This window comes from Amphiura filiformis, chromosome 19 (assembly GCF_039555335.1).
Source record: "Amphiura filiformis chromosome 19, Afil_fr2py, whole genome shotgun sequence".
In the NCBI taxonomy this organism is placed as follows: domain Eukaryota; kingdom Metazoa; phylum Echinodermata; class Ophiuroidea; order Amphilepidida; family Amphiuridae; genus Amphiura; species Amphiura filiformis.
In genome coordinates, this window is record NC_092646.1 from 34,832,734 (window position 1) to 34,846,093 (window position 13,360).

The following is a 13,360-nucleotide window of genomic DNA, read 5'->3' on the forward strand; positions in this document are numbered from 1 at the left end:
AAATGTTTTCAAAATGTTATTGTAAGAAGTTTTTTGCAAACATTTTTTGCCAAATATTTTGTAAACCCTTAAATAACATTATGTTAGCATATTTGCAATAAGTTATCAGAAAACATTTTTGAATGCTATCAACACGTTTTATACCTTTTATATACTCTTTATATAACGCGACATTTAAACGTTTTCTGGACACCTTTTCTAACCTTTTATCAATAAAGTCGAAAATGTTCTGTGTTTGCTGGGAAACTCGAGCAAAGGTTCAATTTCACTCAATCACGCGAAAATAAAATACATTCCTTTTCCGGAATTGTAACTGTGGATCGTTCAGATTGGACATTTCACGATAATATTGGGGACCTTAGCATACAAGTTATCTGTTCTGTTAAATATGTACTTATTTTAGTTTCAAAAGTAGATGTGGATCAATCGTCATGCGCCAGTTAGTCATTAAGACAGAGGTTATCAGAAGTTATTCCACTGATGGCACCTGTAAGTAAAAACAGAATTAATTGATATTAAACGGATCTTAGTAATCATGGTAATGTTATTATATATTCAGTTTGAAGCTATACAAACCACGCACGGGTTTTTGTGATTTGTTAATGTCAACTGGTATTGGGGTATTTCAGATAAATCTCACAGGCCTAAAACTCCTTAGGAATGAAGGTATGACCTTAAACTTCCACAAAGGAACTAAGAATTCCAAATGGGGCTACCTGAATGCATGACCCCATTTTAAATCTACCCCTGTGTGGAAGATTAAGGTCAAGTCTTCTTAAGGGGTGTGTGGATTTTAACTGGAGAAATCCAATTGATTGTAAACCAAGTCACCTGAGAAGGCTCTTCCCTTGAAAAGTAAGTGTAAATTAAGTTAAGTGTAATCATGGTAATCGTGAAAGACTGGAAATAGTTATGGTTATTTTCCCGGTTGTTAATATTGAAATAGTAGGGAAGGGAAGAAAGAGGCTGATAATCATTATAATAACGACGATGAATGTGATGAAAGCAACGAAAGCTCCTTTATAATGATAAGAAGAAAACAAAAGGAAAGGAAGAGGAGGAAGAGGATATTACGATGAAGATGATAGCCCGCTTTGTGTGTTCTCGTGATGGTTTATTATTGTATGTGTACAATCCAGGAAAAAATAGTTGGCACACTTGCACTAACCAATTAAAATGTGTGCCCTATTAAAATTGGAGAGGCGAGTGAAACATGCATGCAATATAATGTAAAGTACAGATTCCCCCTATATCTCACCCTTCCCCACTCCCCATATTTCAATGTTGGAGGGTCTCACGGACCTGTTGACAATATGGCTTGGTCCAACATTGCATTGGGGAGCGGGGGAAGAGATAGGGCGAACTTCGCTATTCCGAATGTTCGCTATTCCGAAGGTTCACTATTCCGAAAATTAAAAAGGTTCTCTATTACGAAGGTTCTCTATTCCGAAAACAGAAAAGGTTCTCTATTCCGAATATGAAAAAGGGTTCTCTATTCCGAATATGAAAAAAAATGGGTTCTCTATTCCGAAAAAGAAAAGAAGGTTCTTTATTCCGATATAAGCCACCGTGTTATCTTCTCCGAAAATGAAAAAAGGCTCTCTATTGACCTTTGACTTCTGGGGCCAAGATGGGCAAAGGATAAATCTACGGGTAGGGCCCGTTAGTGTACCACATATGGGCCCTGGGACCTTTGTAGTTTTAGCGCTAGCCTTGACAGAATGATGTGTTTGATGACGGAGGAAAAGGCCCTAAAAGAAACCAAGTAAAGTTTTCGGTTAGCCATGATGTTACGAATTCCACTGCATATAACATATTCGGAATAGTGAACTTTTTTCATATTCGGAGTAGAGAACACGGTGACTAGTTTCAAAATAAAGAACCTTTATTCGTATCCGGAATATAGAACCTTTCTGTTTTCGGAAAACAGAACCTGTTTGTGTTTTGGGGATTTTTCGGAATAGAGAACCTTCGGAATAGAGAACTGTTTTTTTTTTCGGAATAGCGAACTTTTAATTACATTCGGAATAGCGAATGGTAATATTACACGTTCGGAAAAACGAACCTTTATAATAGCGAACCTTCGGAATGGCGGACCTTCGGAATAGCGAGAGAACCCCAAGAGATATAACAAAAGACAGGCAAAGTGTGCCAACCTTTTTTCCTGGATTGTAGGTGTTGCGCTTCTCAAGTTACCTGGAAGTCCACGATTGTTGCTTAATGGTATGGTGTGTCTCGGGTCATAGTAGTTAAATGCCCATTCAGTGATTTGCTCATCCGGACGATTGTAAAAATCATCAAAATTGGCATAGATGTCCTAATATAGCCTGTTAGTGGTTCAGCCAAATGCCGTGTATTTCAGACAAAATATATATGACATTTACATGTATTTGAATCGGCATCAACTTCGTCAATACTGCTGTTTTCTTCGTTTTTATTTTGCTTTCTTGTTGCCTGGTCATAAATTATTGATCAAGAATCCGACAAAACTACACGTTGGCTTAAGGAAGCTATCTGGATCAGTAGTAGGGGGAAATACACCATGAACAAGGATGAGGGGGCCTACAGACCGGACAAAATTTATGACCAGATCATAAATGCTTCTGAGTGAGTAGTATCATTTGAATTGGATTTGAAAAAGAACCTTTATCAATCAAAAGTAGACCAACTAGTAGAATATAGAAAGGAACATCTGCTCACCATGTGCAGCTGGATCGTCTATATCATTGCATATCTCACGATATGTTCTTGAGTTCAAGAGCTTATCAAAGGCTGGATTCCATCACTTGTCTAGTAAGGAATCTTTACGCATCATTAAGGAATCACCTCCTAGTAGACACGCGTCCAATTCCTCTACAACCTGTAGCGATCCGTCCGTTGCTGGTGCGAGTTCGTTGCTTATGCAGATAGCATCAACCTGAATCAAATAGTAACACTTTTTGTTTACATCTACGACTTGAAATAATGTGATATACGTAATTGCGGCAGTCACAAAACAACACCAAATAACCTTTGACCATGGCACTTCAATAGCATGTGGACATTATCAAATATAGTTTGCATCAACGTAACGACTAGAGTCGGTTCTCATCATAAAACTTTAGGATATTGGTCCGTGATATTGATCAGTACATTTTGAAATTATGCAAACCAGAAATACAGGATATTATTGACTAAAACACAAGAGCGCAACTTTTGATTCCATTCTTTCCTTAGGTTTTAGATGACAGTTTCTTTAATACTCAAACAATTTCAACAAATGAGGTCTTAAATCTGGGCTAAAGAGTACATTGGCTGCTTGTTTTAATTTTAACATATCTGTGTCTGAACAAAACTGGTACTCTTTTGCGCAATGTATTATTCCTTATCTCTAATAGGCCGAAGTTGCTAATGCAGCACAGACTGAAAATGGCCAAGGTTGCACTAAGCCCTCGAATTTACATGCAGACCGTAATATAATTAAGGTACCAGCAGTGGCGTAGCCAGAGGGCTAGCCAGGGAGGGGGCAAGGTAAAGATTCCCCTCCCCTGTGAGAAGTCTTGCCCCATTCTTGCCACCTTGTACGGGGCTTTTGTGTAATTTTTAGCCCAGTTTAAACCATTTTCGAATGGAAATTTGTCTTGCCCCTTCTTTCCCCCCTGAAAAAGTCCTGGCTACGCCACTAGTGTATCCAAAACAGAGACAGATATGTCAAATTTTAAACGAGTAGTCAGCACCTGTAACCTTTAGGTTTGATTTCAGACATCATTTGTTAGTTACAATTGGTTGAGTATATATGAAACGGTGACCTAAAACCCAAGGAAGAAACGAAAACAAAACTTGCACTTTTATGTTCTGATCAATGGCAAGCATAATTTTTAATGTAGTAATCAATGGAAAGCATGGCGCAAGTTCTCTTGATTAAGAACGCTTTATGAAGCAAACTTAACTTTTGAATTGGCATCTGTCTTGGGGTTTTTGGATCATCGTGTCTTTATTCATCGAACGAGTTTTTGTTAAACAAATGAGGTCTTAAATACGAACAAAAAATCCGTAAAAATTCGGTACTGAGCATATAAGATTTTTTAAAGGTATTTTGTTTAACTTTTTAACTTTTGCGTTAATTAAAAATTATATGTGTTACAGGTATTTGTAAATTAAAATATTAAAGCTATTGGCTGCTTGTTCTAATTATGACATATCTGTCTTTATTTAGGATATACAGGGGTAAAAAATAACTGGTACCTTTAATTATTTTACGGTCTGTATATTTACCTCGCCATCCTGCAGTGCCCTGCGTAGAGCAGATTGGTCATTGTACACAAATACTTGATTGCTGTCCAATTCAATATCCTGTGTACAAAAAAGACGAATTAAAGTCAAATAAAACAGAAAGCTGTATAGATGAGCTCCATGAGGCAATGTATTTTTAGTACCGTACGCGGCTCTTATTGAAATTACGTTGCGACACACCTGTGCATTCAATTCTTACTAAAGATGAGTTGACCTCAATATTTATCAACAAAGGCAAGGGACTGGAATATCGATATGCTTGAGTGAACCCCATGCAACCACTACACTGTTCAATAGCCTTATTGTGATGTGGCGGGAATTTTAAAAACACGAGCCCTCAGCATAATATGATGCGCGCGTATACTGCCAGGTAAAAACTTTGGAGATTATGATGATGCGTGCGCATACTTCCAGGCATTGACGACAGGAGTCAACTCATCTATAACTTCAGCAAATATTAATTAAATAACTTTGCTTTGCAGTATCTCGCTGCTATTCACATGAGTAGTGTGTACAATGGGCCAGTCCATTTGAAACCCATACCCCATGTGGAAAATTTTGGAAATATCTTCCATAGGGGGAGTATGAAATTCAAATGGAATTAGCACATTAGGCAGCTCCATTTGAATTGCATATACCCTCTGAGGAAGATTCATCCTGAATCTTCCACTGAGGGAGGGTGTGTTTCAAATGGAACTGGTAATGTGTTCATTCCATTTGAATTCATATTCCACCTGTGGAAAATATTTACAAAATCTACCACAGGTGGGCATGGATTTCAAATGGAATAGGCCAATATTTAAGTGTTATGAATCTGTTAAAAATAATTGTGGTTTAATACCAGTTACGTCTCTTAATTGGTACTCGATGTTTCTGAGATACATGGAAAAACAGTGGCATGATCGACGGGAATTATATAAATAAACATAATTTTTCACCAGGTTCGCCGTCGCAAATAATAAAGGAGACACGTAGAAAAGGTAATCCCGCCTGGGAAACGAACACAGGACCTCAGGTTTATGAGACCGGTGCCTGATATTTATATTTAGTGTTGAAGTTATTAACTTTTATTTACCTTGAACATACATTGGTATTTACACATATTCATATTCTAAAACCTACCAAAACACTGGTGATACAGCTGGGATTAGCCCACCATCCTGCTAAGAATCCGATCTTGGCTACGCTAAGATTATTCATGTCAAAGCCAAGTGGGTTTCCTGGTGACGTCAAGAAGGCTGGTCTGGCGGCAGGTTTAAATGCCTTAGTAAACTTCATGGATCGCAATCGGGCTTCGGTGACAGAATAGGCTGTGTTATATAAGAAACGTGGCATTATGATAACGTTGTTATTTTTGCCTAATGGCGAATAACTGTTTATTGTTTGCCGTTCCTTTGTAACCCGTGAAGTGACTTCACGCGATTCAAATTTGGCTTTGAGTCATATAAACAAAAGCAAAACAAACAAATAAACAAATATAAAACAAAACAACAATAAACAAAGAAAACAACAGTTAAATTTGAATGATTTTAATGTAGACGGATAATTAGATGTTATTAATCACCATCACCAAATGATGTGTTTGATGGTCACTGTTAAAACAGTTTCTTTAACAGCTTTTAACCAACCAGTTTAATTATTGTTTTTGTCGACAGCCGACTTCATCATTGCTACTATAATGATATCAGACGTTGTTAATTTCACATCTTTAATAAGGGGGGATGTCAGAATATATATCACATTGGTCACGTGGAAGCAGCAAAGAATTGTGGCGTGTGATGGTGAACTCAACGACATGTAACACGCCACAACAGCTCATGGCGGATCTGCCGGCGAATTACACATGAAATGATTTTATTCCCTCGAAAATGTGTCATGGCCAAGTAAATTAGACCATGGGCTCACCTGTACAAGCGTCGTACCATTTGCCCATCAGTCCAACCTGTGGAAAGTCATTATTCCAACAGTTTAATCCATCGTCGTCAATAATTTCACAATTTCTACCAGCAAGCTGACATACTGAAATCATCAACAACAACAAAACACAGTTTTTAAAAGTAAGTTTCTGTTGTTTGGATGCGATTGTATGTAAAATTTTTAAATTATGGAAATAAAAGTTTAGTCTTCATACTTCACAGTCGTTTCTTTAAACGTATTTGCTTTCTATTTACAACAATAATTGCGCGGAATAATTGTAATTCCGAAACTTGCAACAAGTTCATCAGCTTTTGATCATCACAACAACAACAAGCATCGAAAAAGTCAGTGGTTCACTGACGCAACTGTCAGCAACAAAATAGTTAGTTTCATCAATTGGGTTTGACAAATCAAAAACTCTTTAATAATTAATAATTGTATTCTATAATCTTACTATATGATGATGTTTTAAAAACTTGTTTTGTTTCAGGTTTTCACAGGAGACAAGTACATATTACTGAATTGAGTTTACAGTGAATAAATAAATTTTTGTTATTAAGGGTACACGATGTATTGTTGGTCGAAGCAGTAAAAAATCATTATTTAAATCAACATATTATTGAAAAATAACACCTTGATGTTTTGCCTAAGTTCATTCTACAAATCATATACTTTGAAAACGTGCTTGATTAATTGTTGTTAATGAGTGAGTTATGTACGTTTGACAAAAGTGTCGTTATTTCAGCTCTCTTTACAACATAACTCAAGAACCACAGGACCTACAAAAGTATGTGATATTTGAATTTCTCTACACGCTCGCTATGAAATGATCAATGCAATTTTTGCCAAAGCTCACTACCATTCGCAAGATGGTTTGAACTACCAAATCGCAATAGTTTAAAATAGTTACTAACCTACTTAAAAGTACTACTTTACCTGCATTGATGACATCAATTAGATATCCGCGAAATTGTCTGGTCCTACGATCACTGAAAAAAAGGTTGTTGCGTTGTATGATAATTTAGAGTAAAATTAGAAAAGAAAGTTTATTATTTAGAGTGGATGGTTACAGGAGAAATACCTGATGTACCTGTTGTACAGTTGATGGCACGGAATAAGGTTAGAATAATGAAGATTAAAATTGCATTAAAGTGGTACTACACCCCTTGATAAATTTGTGATTAATTTTGCATATGTCTCAAAAAATAATAACACACTGGAAACAAAAGTTATGTATATTATAGGGGCAAGGAATCCAGTTACTACACTGAAATTTCAGTGACTCAAGACAAGTGGTACGTTATTTATGATAAGAAAAGAGATACCGATACAATGTGCCTCATTTCTTAACAAATATAATGAACCACTTGTCTTGAATCACTTAAATTTCATTGTAATTGTAATTGGATTCCTTGTCCCGATAATATACATAACTTTTGTTACCAGTGTACAGTTATTTTTTGGGAAAAATGCAAAATTTATCAGGGGTGTAGAACCACCTTAAGTAAATATTTAACATTTTTTCCAAATTAGATTAAATTAAGTAGCCAATTATAATTAACCTCATTATTTAAATGGAACGGATAATAATCGCTATTGCAATCTTTATGTTCTTGTAATTAGCTCATTATCTCGATGTAAAAATAAACTTGTTAATTGTTGAATTATGAGAAATTAAAGTCATATAGTTATGTGAGCGTTGGCCTTCTCAGTCGACCAGATATGACAGGCTTTTTGTCACGCTCTATCACCGTACACTATAATTATTCGAACAATTAAAGGTCATCTCTAATCGCCTGTGAAGTTCAACGCCTTCTAGTATTTATTAGTAGAAGTATTGGTAGTTAATAGTTGTATTATTATTATTATTACTATTATTATTATTATTATTATCATTATCATTATTATTATTATTATTATTATTATTATTATTATTATTATTATTATCGTTCCGTAGATATCCACACAAAAAGCTGAATTCCAAAATATCAGTTGATTCTGAGTTATGTATATTATAGGGGCTGGAATTTCAGTGACTCAAGACAAGTGGCATGTTATTTATGATAAGAAAAGAGGTGATGTAATTGGTTTCCTTGCCCCTATAATATACATAACTTTTGCTACCAGTGTATAGTTATTATTTGAGAAGGTGACGACATGCAGATCTAACACAGATAGTGAGATAGGAAGTGATAGCGAATTTAACTGAACATATCGGAGAAAAATGATAGGTATTCAGAATGGTTTCCACACAATATGAGGACCCACAATATGACCCTTACCCTTAGATAGTGCAATAAGTATCAGGTTCCCAGAACCAAAACAAAAAGGAACAACTCAATACCCTATCTCACTCATCTACTTAATTAGTACATCTCATCATGTTCCTATTCAGCTGGTGTGATTTTATGACAGCAGTTTTATTTTGATGTATCCAATTTGTCCGTTATAATTTGGCTGGTCCAATTTATGTGCAATATTTTGCTAATGTTATTTATTAATTACTGTTTTATTAAATTGAATTTTTAGTGCCTCTGTGGTGTGTGTGGGGTGTGTTTGTGGAGGCTGATAGTTTGGGTGTGGGTGTATGTAAGGGGTGTGTGCTGAGATGTATGTGGGTGTGAGGTGTATGAGTATGAGTGTGAGATTTTGCTTCAGCAAGTGCAATTAATTTCTTTGAGCAATGTGATTTTATGTATAATGTAATACATTTGATTTCATGTAATTTGGCCTACGGGCCACGAATTTGAAATCAATTTAATCTGAATCTTAATCTGAATATGAATATGAAAAGAACTTCAGTCCCAAATAAACATTGGAAAAAACGAGATACTTACACATAAGCCATTCTATTGCCGTAATCTGTCACACGAATGTTCCATATTCTGCTGTCATAATGTAGATCGGTTACTCGGTTCTCGCTGTAATAGGCTTCTTGATTGCCTGGATAATTGGTGGAGTAAACAAATTGCAAACAAATGAAGGGGTCTAAAAGAATCAACTTAAATAATCTTTCAGCTTTCACAAAAAATAAACAAAAAAACATCAAAATAATAACAGTGTAGAATTACAGAAGGCACAATGTGACACGTACTTTGAGTTCAACCTAAACAACAGGAACAATAGTAGAAGAAGTTTATGCCCATGGCAGGTACTTATACAATACAATCACTTGAAGGCAATTTGTACTAACTTGTCACTGCAACGTGTACACTATAGGGTCTTAAATGAAATCTGCAATCCGGGATAAAATTGTTTGTTCGATTTTTTAATCTCATTTCCTCCACAATCAATGTTGAAACTATACACATTGTTTACCCTGCTGTGGAAGTATCCAACCCCAGCAAACACAAAACGTTTACAAAACGTTTTTGTTAGGTTCTGGTTAGGTCTTTTACGTCTTCGTCTTCCAAAACGTGTTTAAAACGTGTTTAAAACGTTGCGATTTGGTTATAATGTTGAAGCTTTAATTTCGTTTTATTAGTAAGTTCACAGGACGTGTTGTGAACGTTATAAAATGAACGTTATTTCGCGACGTGTATAAAACATTCGCCTGCAACTTTCTCAAAACATATTGTGCTGACGTCTGTTAAACGTTTCTTTATCAATAGAATATTGGAAATGTAGGCCTACAATAGAATGTAGGCCTAAAAGAAAAATTTAAATTCTACAAGTAGAAATTTGATTTTAATTTATTCATAAACGTGTACAAGATGACGCGTTTATTTGCATTTTGCATAGGCCTATAATGGAGTCAATAGGCTATATTAAATAATTATTGCGATTTTGTATTTATATACTCATGCATAAATAGTTCTATAGGCCTATATGTACACGTAGAACGCAAACATTTCAAAAAGTGAAAGGGAAGTTAAAGATTTCAAATGGTCCCATGAAAACGGTGTATTATGTGCCTACACTTTCACTTGTCTTGACCTCAAGAGCAAGACTATAATAGCACCCACGCAGAATATGGAAAGAATGCCACAGGTTGAACTTGACCTTAACGGTCACTCACCAAAGCAAGTACAGTACTGTGTACAACGTGTATGTATCAACTGTATTATTATGTATGCCGGAATCTCACTGTAACACATGGCTCCGGGAATAATTCCTCTATATATATTATCAAAGCATCAACGTTTTCCAAGAAGTGACATTTTCAGGTAGGCCTATAGTGATGTTTTTTTCCTTCATTTGTGTTACCGACTAACCACTTCCCTGTGAAAACGGAAAGTGTGTTGTAGTGTTTGTAATGCAAGTGTCTTGTTGGTACATGTATTTATAATTATCCCAAACAGGTATCATACAGGGATGTGTTTCTGCTTATCGTGTATATTTTTCCCGGGATCATGCGGATATTCCTGCCGGTAAAATAAAGAACCTGCTGCTGCTGTCGAACACGTAACTGTTGAGGTCATACGTATTACCTTTGGTGTGAATACTATCATCATCATGGTAGACGTATCACTACAAACGGTTCTCGTGTTTATACTACAGTTTTCGTCCGGAGTTTTCGTCACTTGGTCACTGTAAAACTGCCATGGACCGCGTTTTTTCTTCTAGAAGCCGGACCTATAGTTTTGTATATTATGTATGATATTTTTGGTACTTTTGTAAAGTGTAGGCCTACTTATAAAAGTTTTCAATACGTCATTATAGCGTTCTAAATATGTAGTAGAAACGTAACATAAGTGCGTCCTGCAATAAAAAACAAAATATACAATACGTTTTTTACGTTCCTATAACGTTTTCATATATACGTTCGTTGCGTGCTCCAACGTCCGATACGTTTTCTGTAGGTCCTGGATACGTCCTGGGTGACAGAAAGAAAGGTTTTTAAAACGTTGTTTACGTTGTGAAAACGTTTTTAGAACGTCTCTTAATAACGTTTTTAGAACGTCAAAAACCTTCAACAAAATTACGTGTTTAAAACGTTTTATCGAAACGTCTAGAAAACGTCAACGGTACTTTCTCAGAACGTTTTGAGAACGTTATTTGGTTAGCTGGGACATTGATTGGACTGTAAGGAGAGGGGTTTGGAGGAAGTGGTGGCTTTTAGGTGCCCGTTACGAATCACCTAATTTCGCGACTGTGAGGCTATTTTTAAGGTGGTACTACACCCCTTGATAAATTTGTGACTGTTTTTGCATTCTTCTCAAAGAATAATAACACACAGGTAACAAAAGTTATGTATATTATAGGGCAAGGAATCCAGTTACTACACTGGAATTTCAGTGACTCAAGACAAGCGGTACGTTATTTATGATAAGAAAAGAGGTACCGCTAGAATGTACCTCATTTCTTAACACGTATAATGAACCACTTGTCTTGAATCACTGAAATTTCAGTAAAGTAATTTTATTACTTGTCCCTATAATATACATAATTTTTGTTACCAGTGTGTAGTTATTTTTTGAGAAAAATGCAAAATTAGCTCCGAAATGCCATGAATGATCCAACGCATTTTTCCTACATGGTGGTCCATAATTGTGATATGGAAATACCGTTCTTCAACTTCAATAAGTATACTGTTTGTACGTTGACAGAATAGCATTAGGTGTGATGAATGGTGGTTATTGAACCGAAACCGTTTTTATTTCTTAAACCTTGGTTCACCTCAAGTTCGATAGTGACGTAGATACGTATATCTGGTCGCTCACTGTACCGAAACCGAATGGCGATTGAATTTATTTGTTATAACTATGCAGATCTAATGTGATGAACATTATTTGAACCTAATACCTATAGATGTCAATATTTCGCTCTTATTTCGCTCTTCTGATATCTGAGTACGGGTACGGGTACGAATACGGGTACTACAAGACTGGAGCGCTGGGCTGGTAATACGTTTTAAACGTTATTGTGCACTGACCGCTCTGGGTACAGATTATTTGTTCATCATATCAACTCAGAAATTAAGCAAGATAATTGCAAAATTAGTAATAACAGTCAGGAGAGGTTTTCACCCATTTTAAATTTGAAATAATAAGGTAAAGTGAAAGAAACCACTGACTATTTTAGCCGTTCGGGGAGTTCTATGGGAGACTTACTGTCTGAATACGACTTGGTGTGTCAAAATTGCTCAGTTTACATGACATACATAACAAATTTGACTAATTCCATTTAGATATATTAAAGTTGAGACATGTGTAAATCGTACGTAAGATCGTACGTAAAGGCGTTAATGTTAGTATCAGTTCAAATTACCTATAGTAATTTGCTAATACTGCTGTTTCACAGGTTCAGGTCAATAATCTGACTATTAAGGGATAGTGATATTGTATATGAAAACTGCTGTTGCGTATAGGACTAATATTATATAAACAATATAAAGAACCAATGATTTACCTCCGAATTTACTTTCATAACTTTCAGAACTATCACGACCGCCAGAACCAGAACCTTCCACGTTGATATTAATAGGTGCGTCACTATTCCTGTTGTAATTCAATACTGCCATTACCATTCCAGCCGCTGCTACAATCCCGACAATAAGTACCAGAATGCACAGGAGGACAAATACACTGCCTCCGTCATCTCGAGATGATCTGCCTTCCCCCATGGTAAAATTTGCGCCGGGAGAAACTAAAGTAAATTATATAACTATGTATTAATTTACTATAGGACAACAAGACTATATAACTCAAAGTTAAAATTACACTTATCGCGACTGTAAATTAAGTACCAGGTTGACATAAAATATCATATCACAAAAGACTTAGTGAACCAGAAAATAGCCCTGGGCCGTAGGAAGGCTCTAATTCGCAGACTAAAGAATCTTTAAGCAATTTTGAAATTATTAAAACATTTGACATTAAACAGTCCTCAAAGTAAACTTAATGATATGTAAATCTTATGACATGTACTTAAAGTGTATGTAGCTGGAAGGAAAGGCCGTCCATTATTTGATAATTTTGACCTTTCGTATTGAAAAAATCCACCTAAACATTTTAAGTCTTTTGGGAAAAAATGAATATTATCTTCAATACGGATGGTCAAATGATGGACGGAGTTTCCTCTCAGCTACATTTACTTTAAGTACATATCATTAGATTTATAACGTTTACTTCGAGGACTGTTAAATGTCATTTTTTTAAATAATTTGATATAAATTTTGTATTATATCGCATATTTCAAAAAACTTCGAGGACTGTTAAATATTAAAAAT

General features: G+C 35.6%; 1 protein-coding gene across 1 annotated transcript; it reads right to left on the bottom strand.

Annotated features, from left to right (window-relative positions):
- Window positions 1-218: 218 nt before the first annotated feature.
- LOC140140711 (uncharacterized) lies at window positions 219-12,878 on the bottom strand. Its single transcript, XM_072162468.1, has 8 exons — window positions 12,541-12,878; window positions 9,027-9,132; window positions 7,126-7,178; window positions 6,178-6,291; window positions 5,395-5,582; window positions 4,255-4,332; window positions 2,701-2,917; window positions 219-487 (listed from the first exon to the last, which is right to left on the bottom strand). Exons 1-7 carry the CDS (start codon window positions 12,752-12,754, stop codon window positions 2,783-2,785), a joined length of 888 nt encoding a protein of 295 aa, XP_072018569.1. The 5' UTR covers window positions 12,755-12,878; the 3' UTR covers window positions 219-487; window positions 2,701-2,782.
- Between the last annotated feature and the right edge of the window lie 482 nt (window positions 12,879-13,360).

What these genes read in the sequence shown, in the direction of transcription:
- LOC140140711 (XM_072162468.1), bottom strand. Translation starts at nt 12,754, where the DNA reads ATGGGGGAAGGCAGATCATCTCGAGATGACGGAGGCAGTGTATTTGTC. An exon ending in TTATGAAAGTAAATTCGGAG is followed by an intron (nt 9,133 to 12,540) that starts GTAAATCATTGG and finishes CCAATTATCCAG; the next exon opens with GCAATCAAGAAGCCTATTAC. An exon ending in AATTGATGTCATCAATGCAG is followed by an intron (nt 6,292 to 7,125) that starts GTAAAGTAGTAC and finishes TGATGATTTCAG; the next exon opens with TATGTCAGCTTGCTGGTAGA.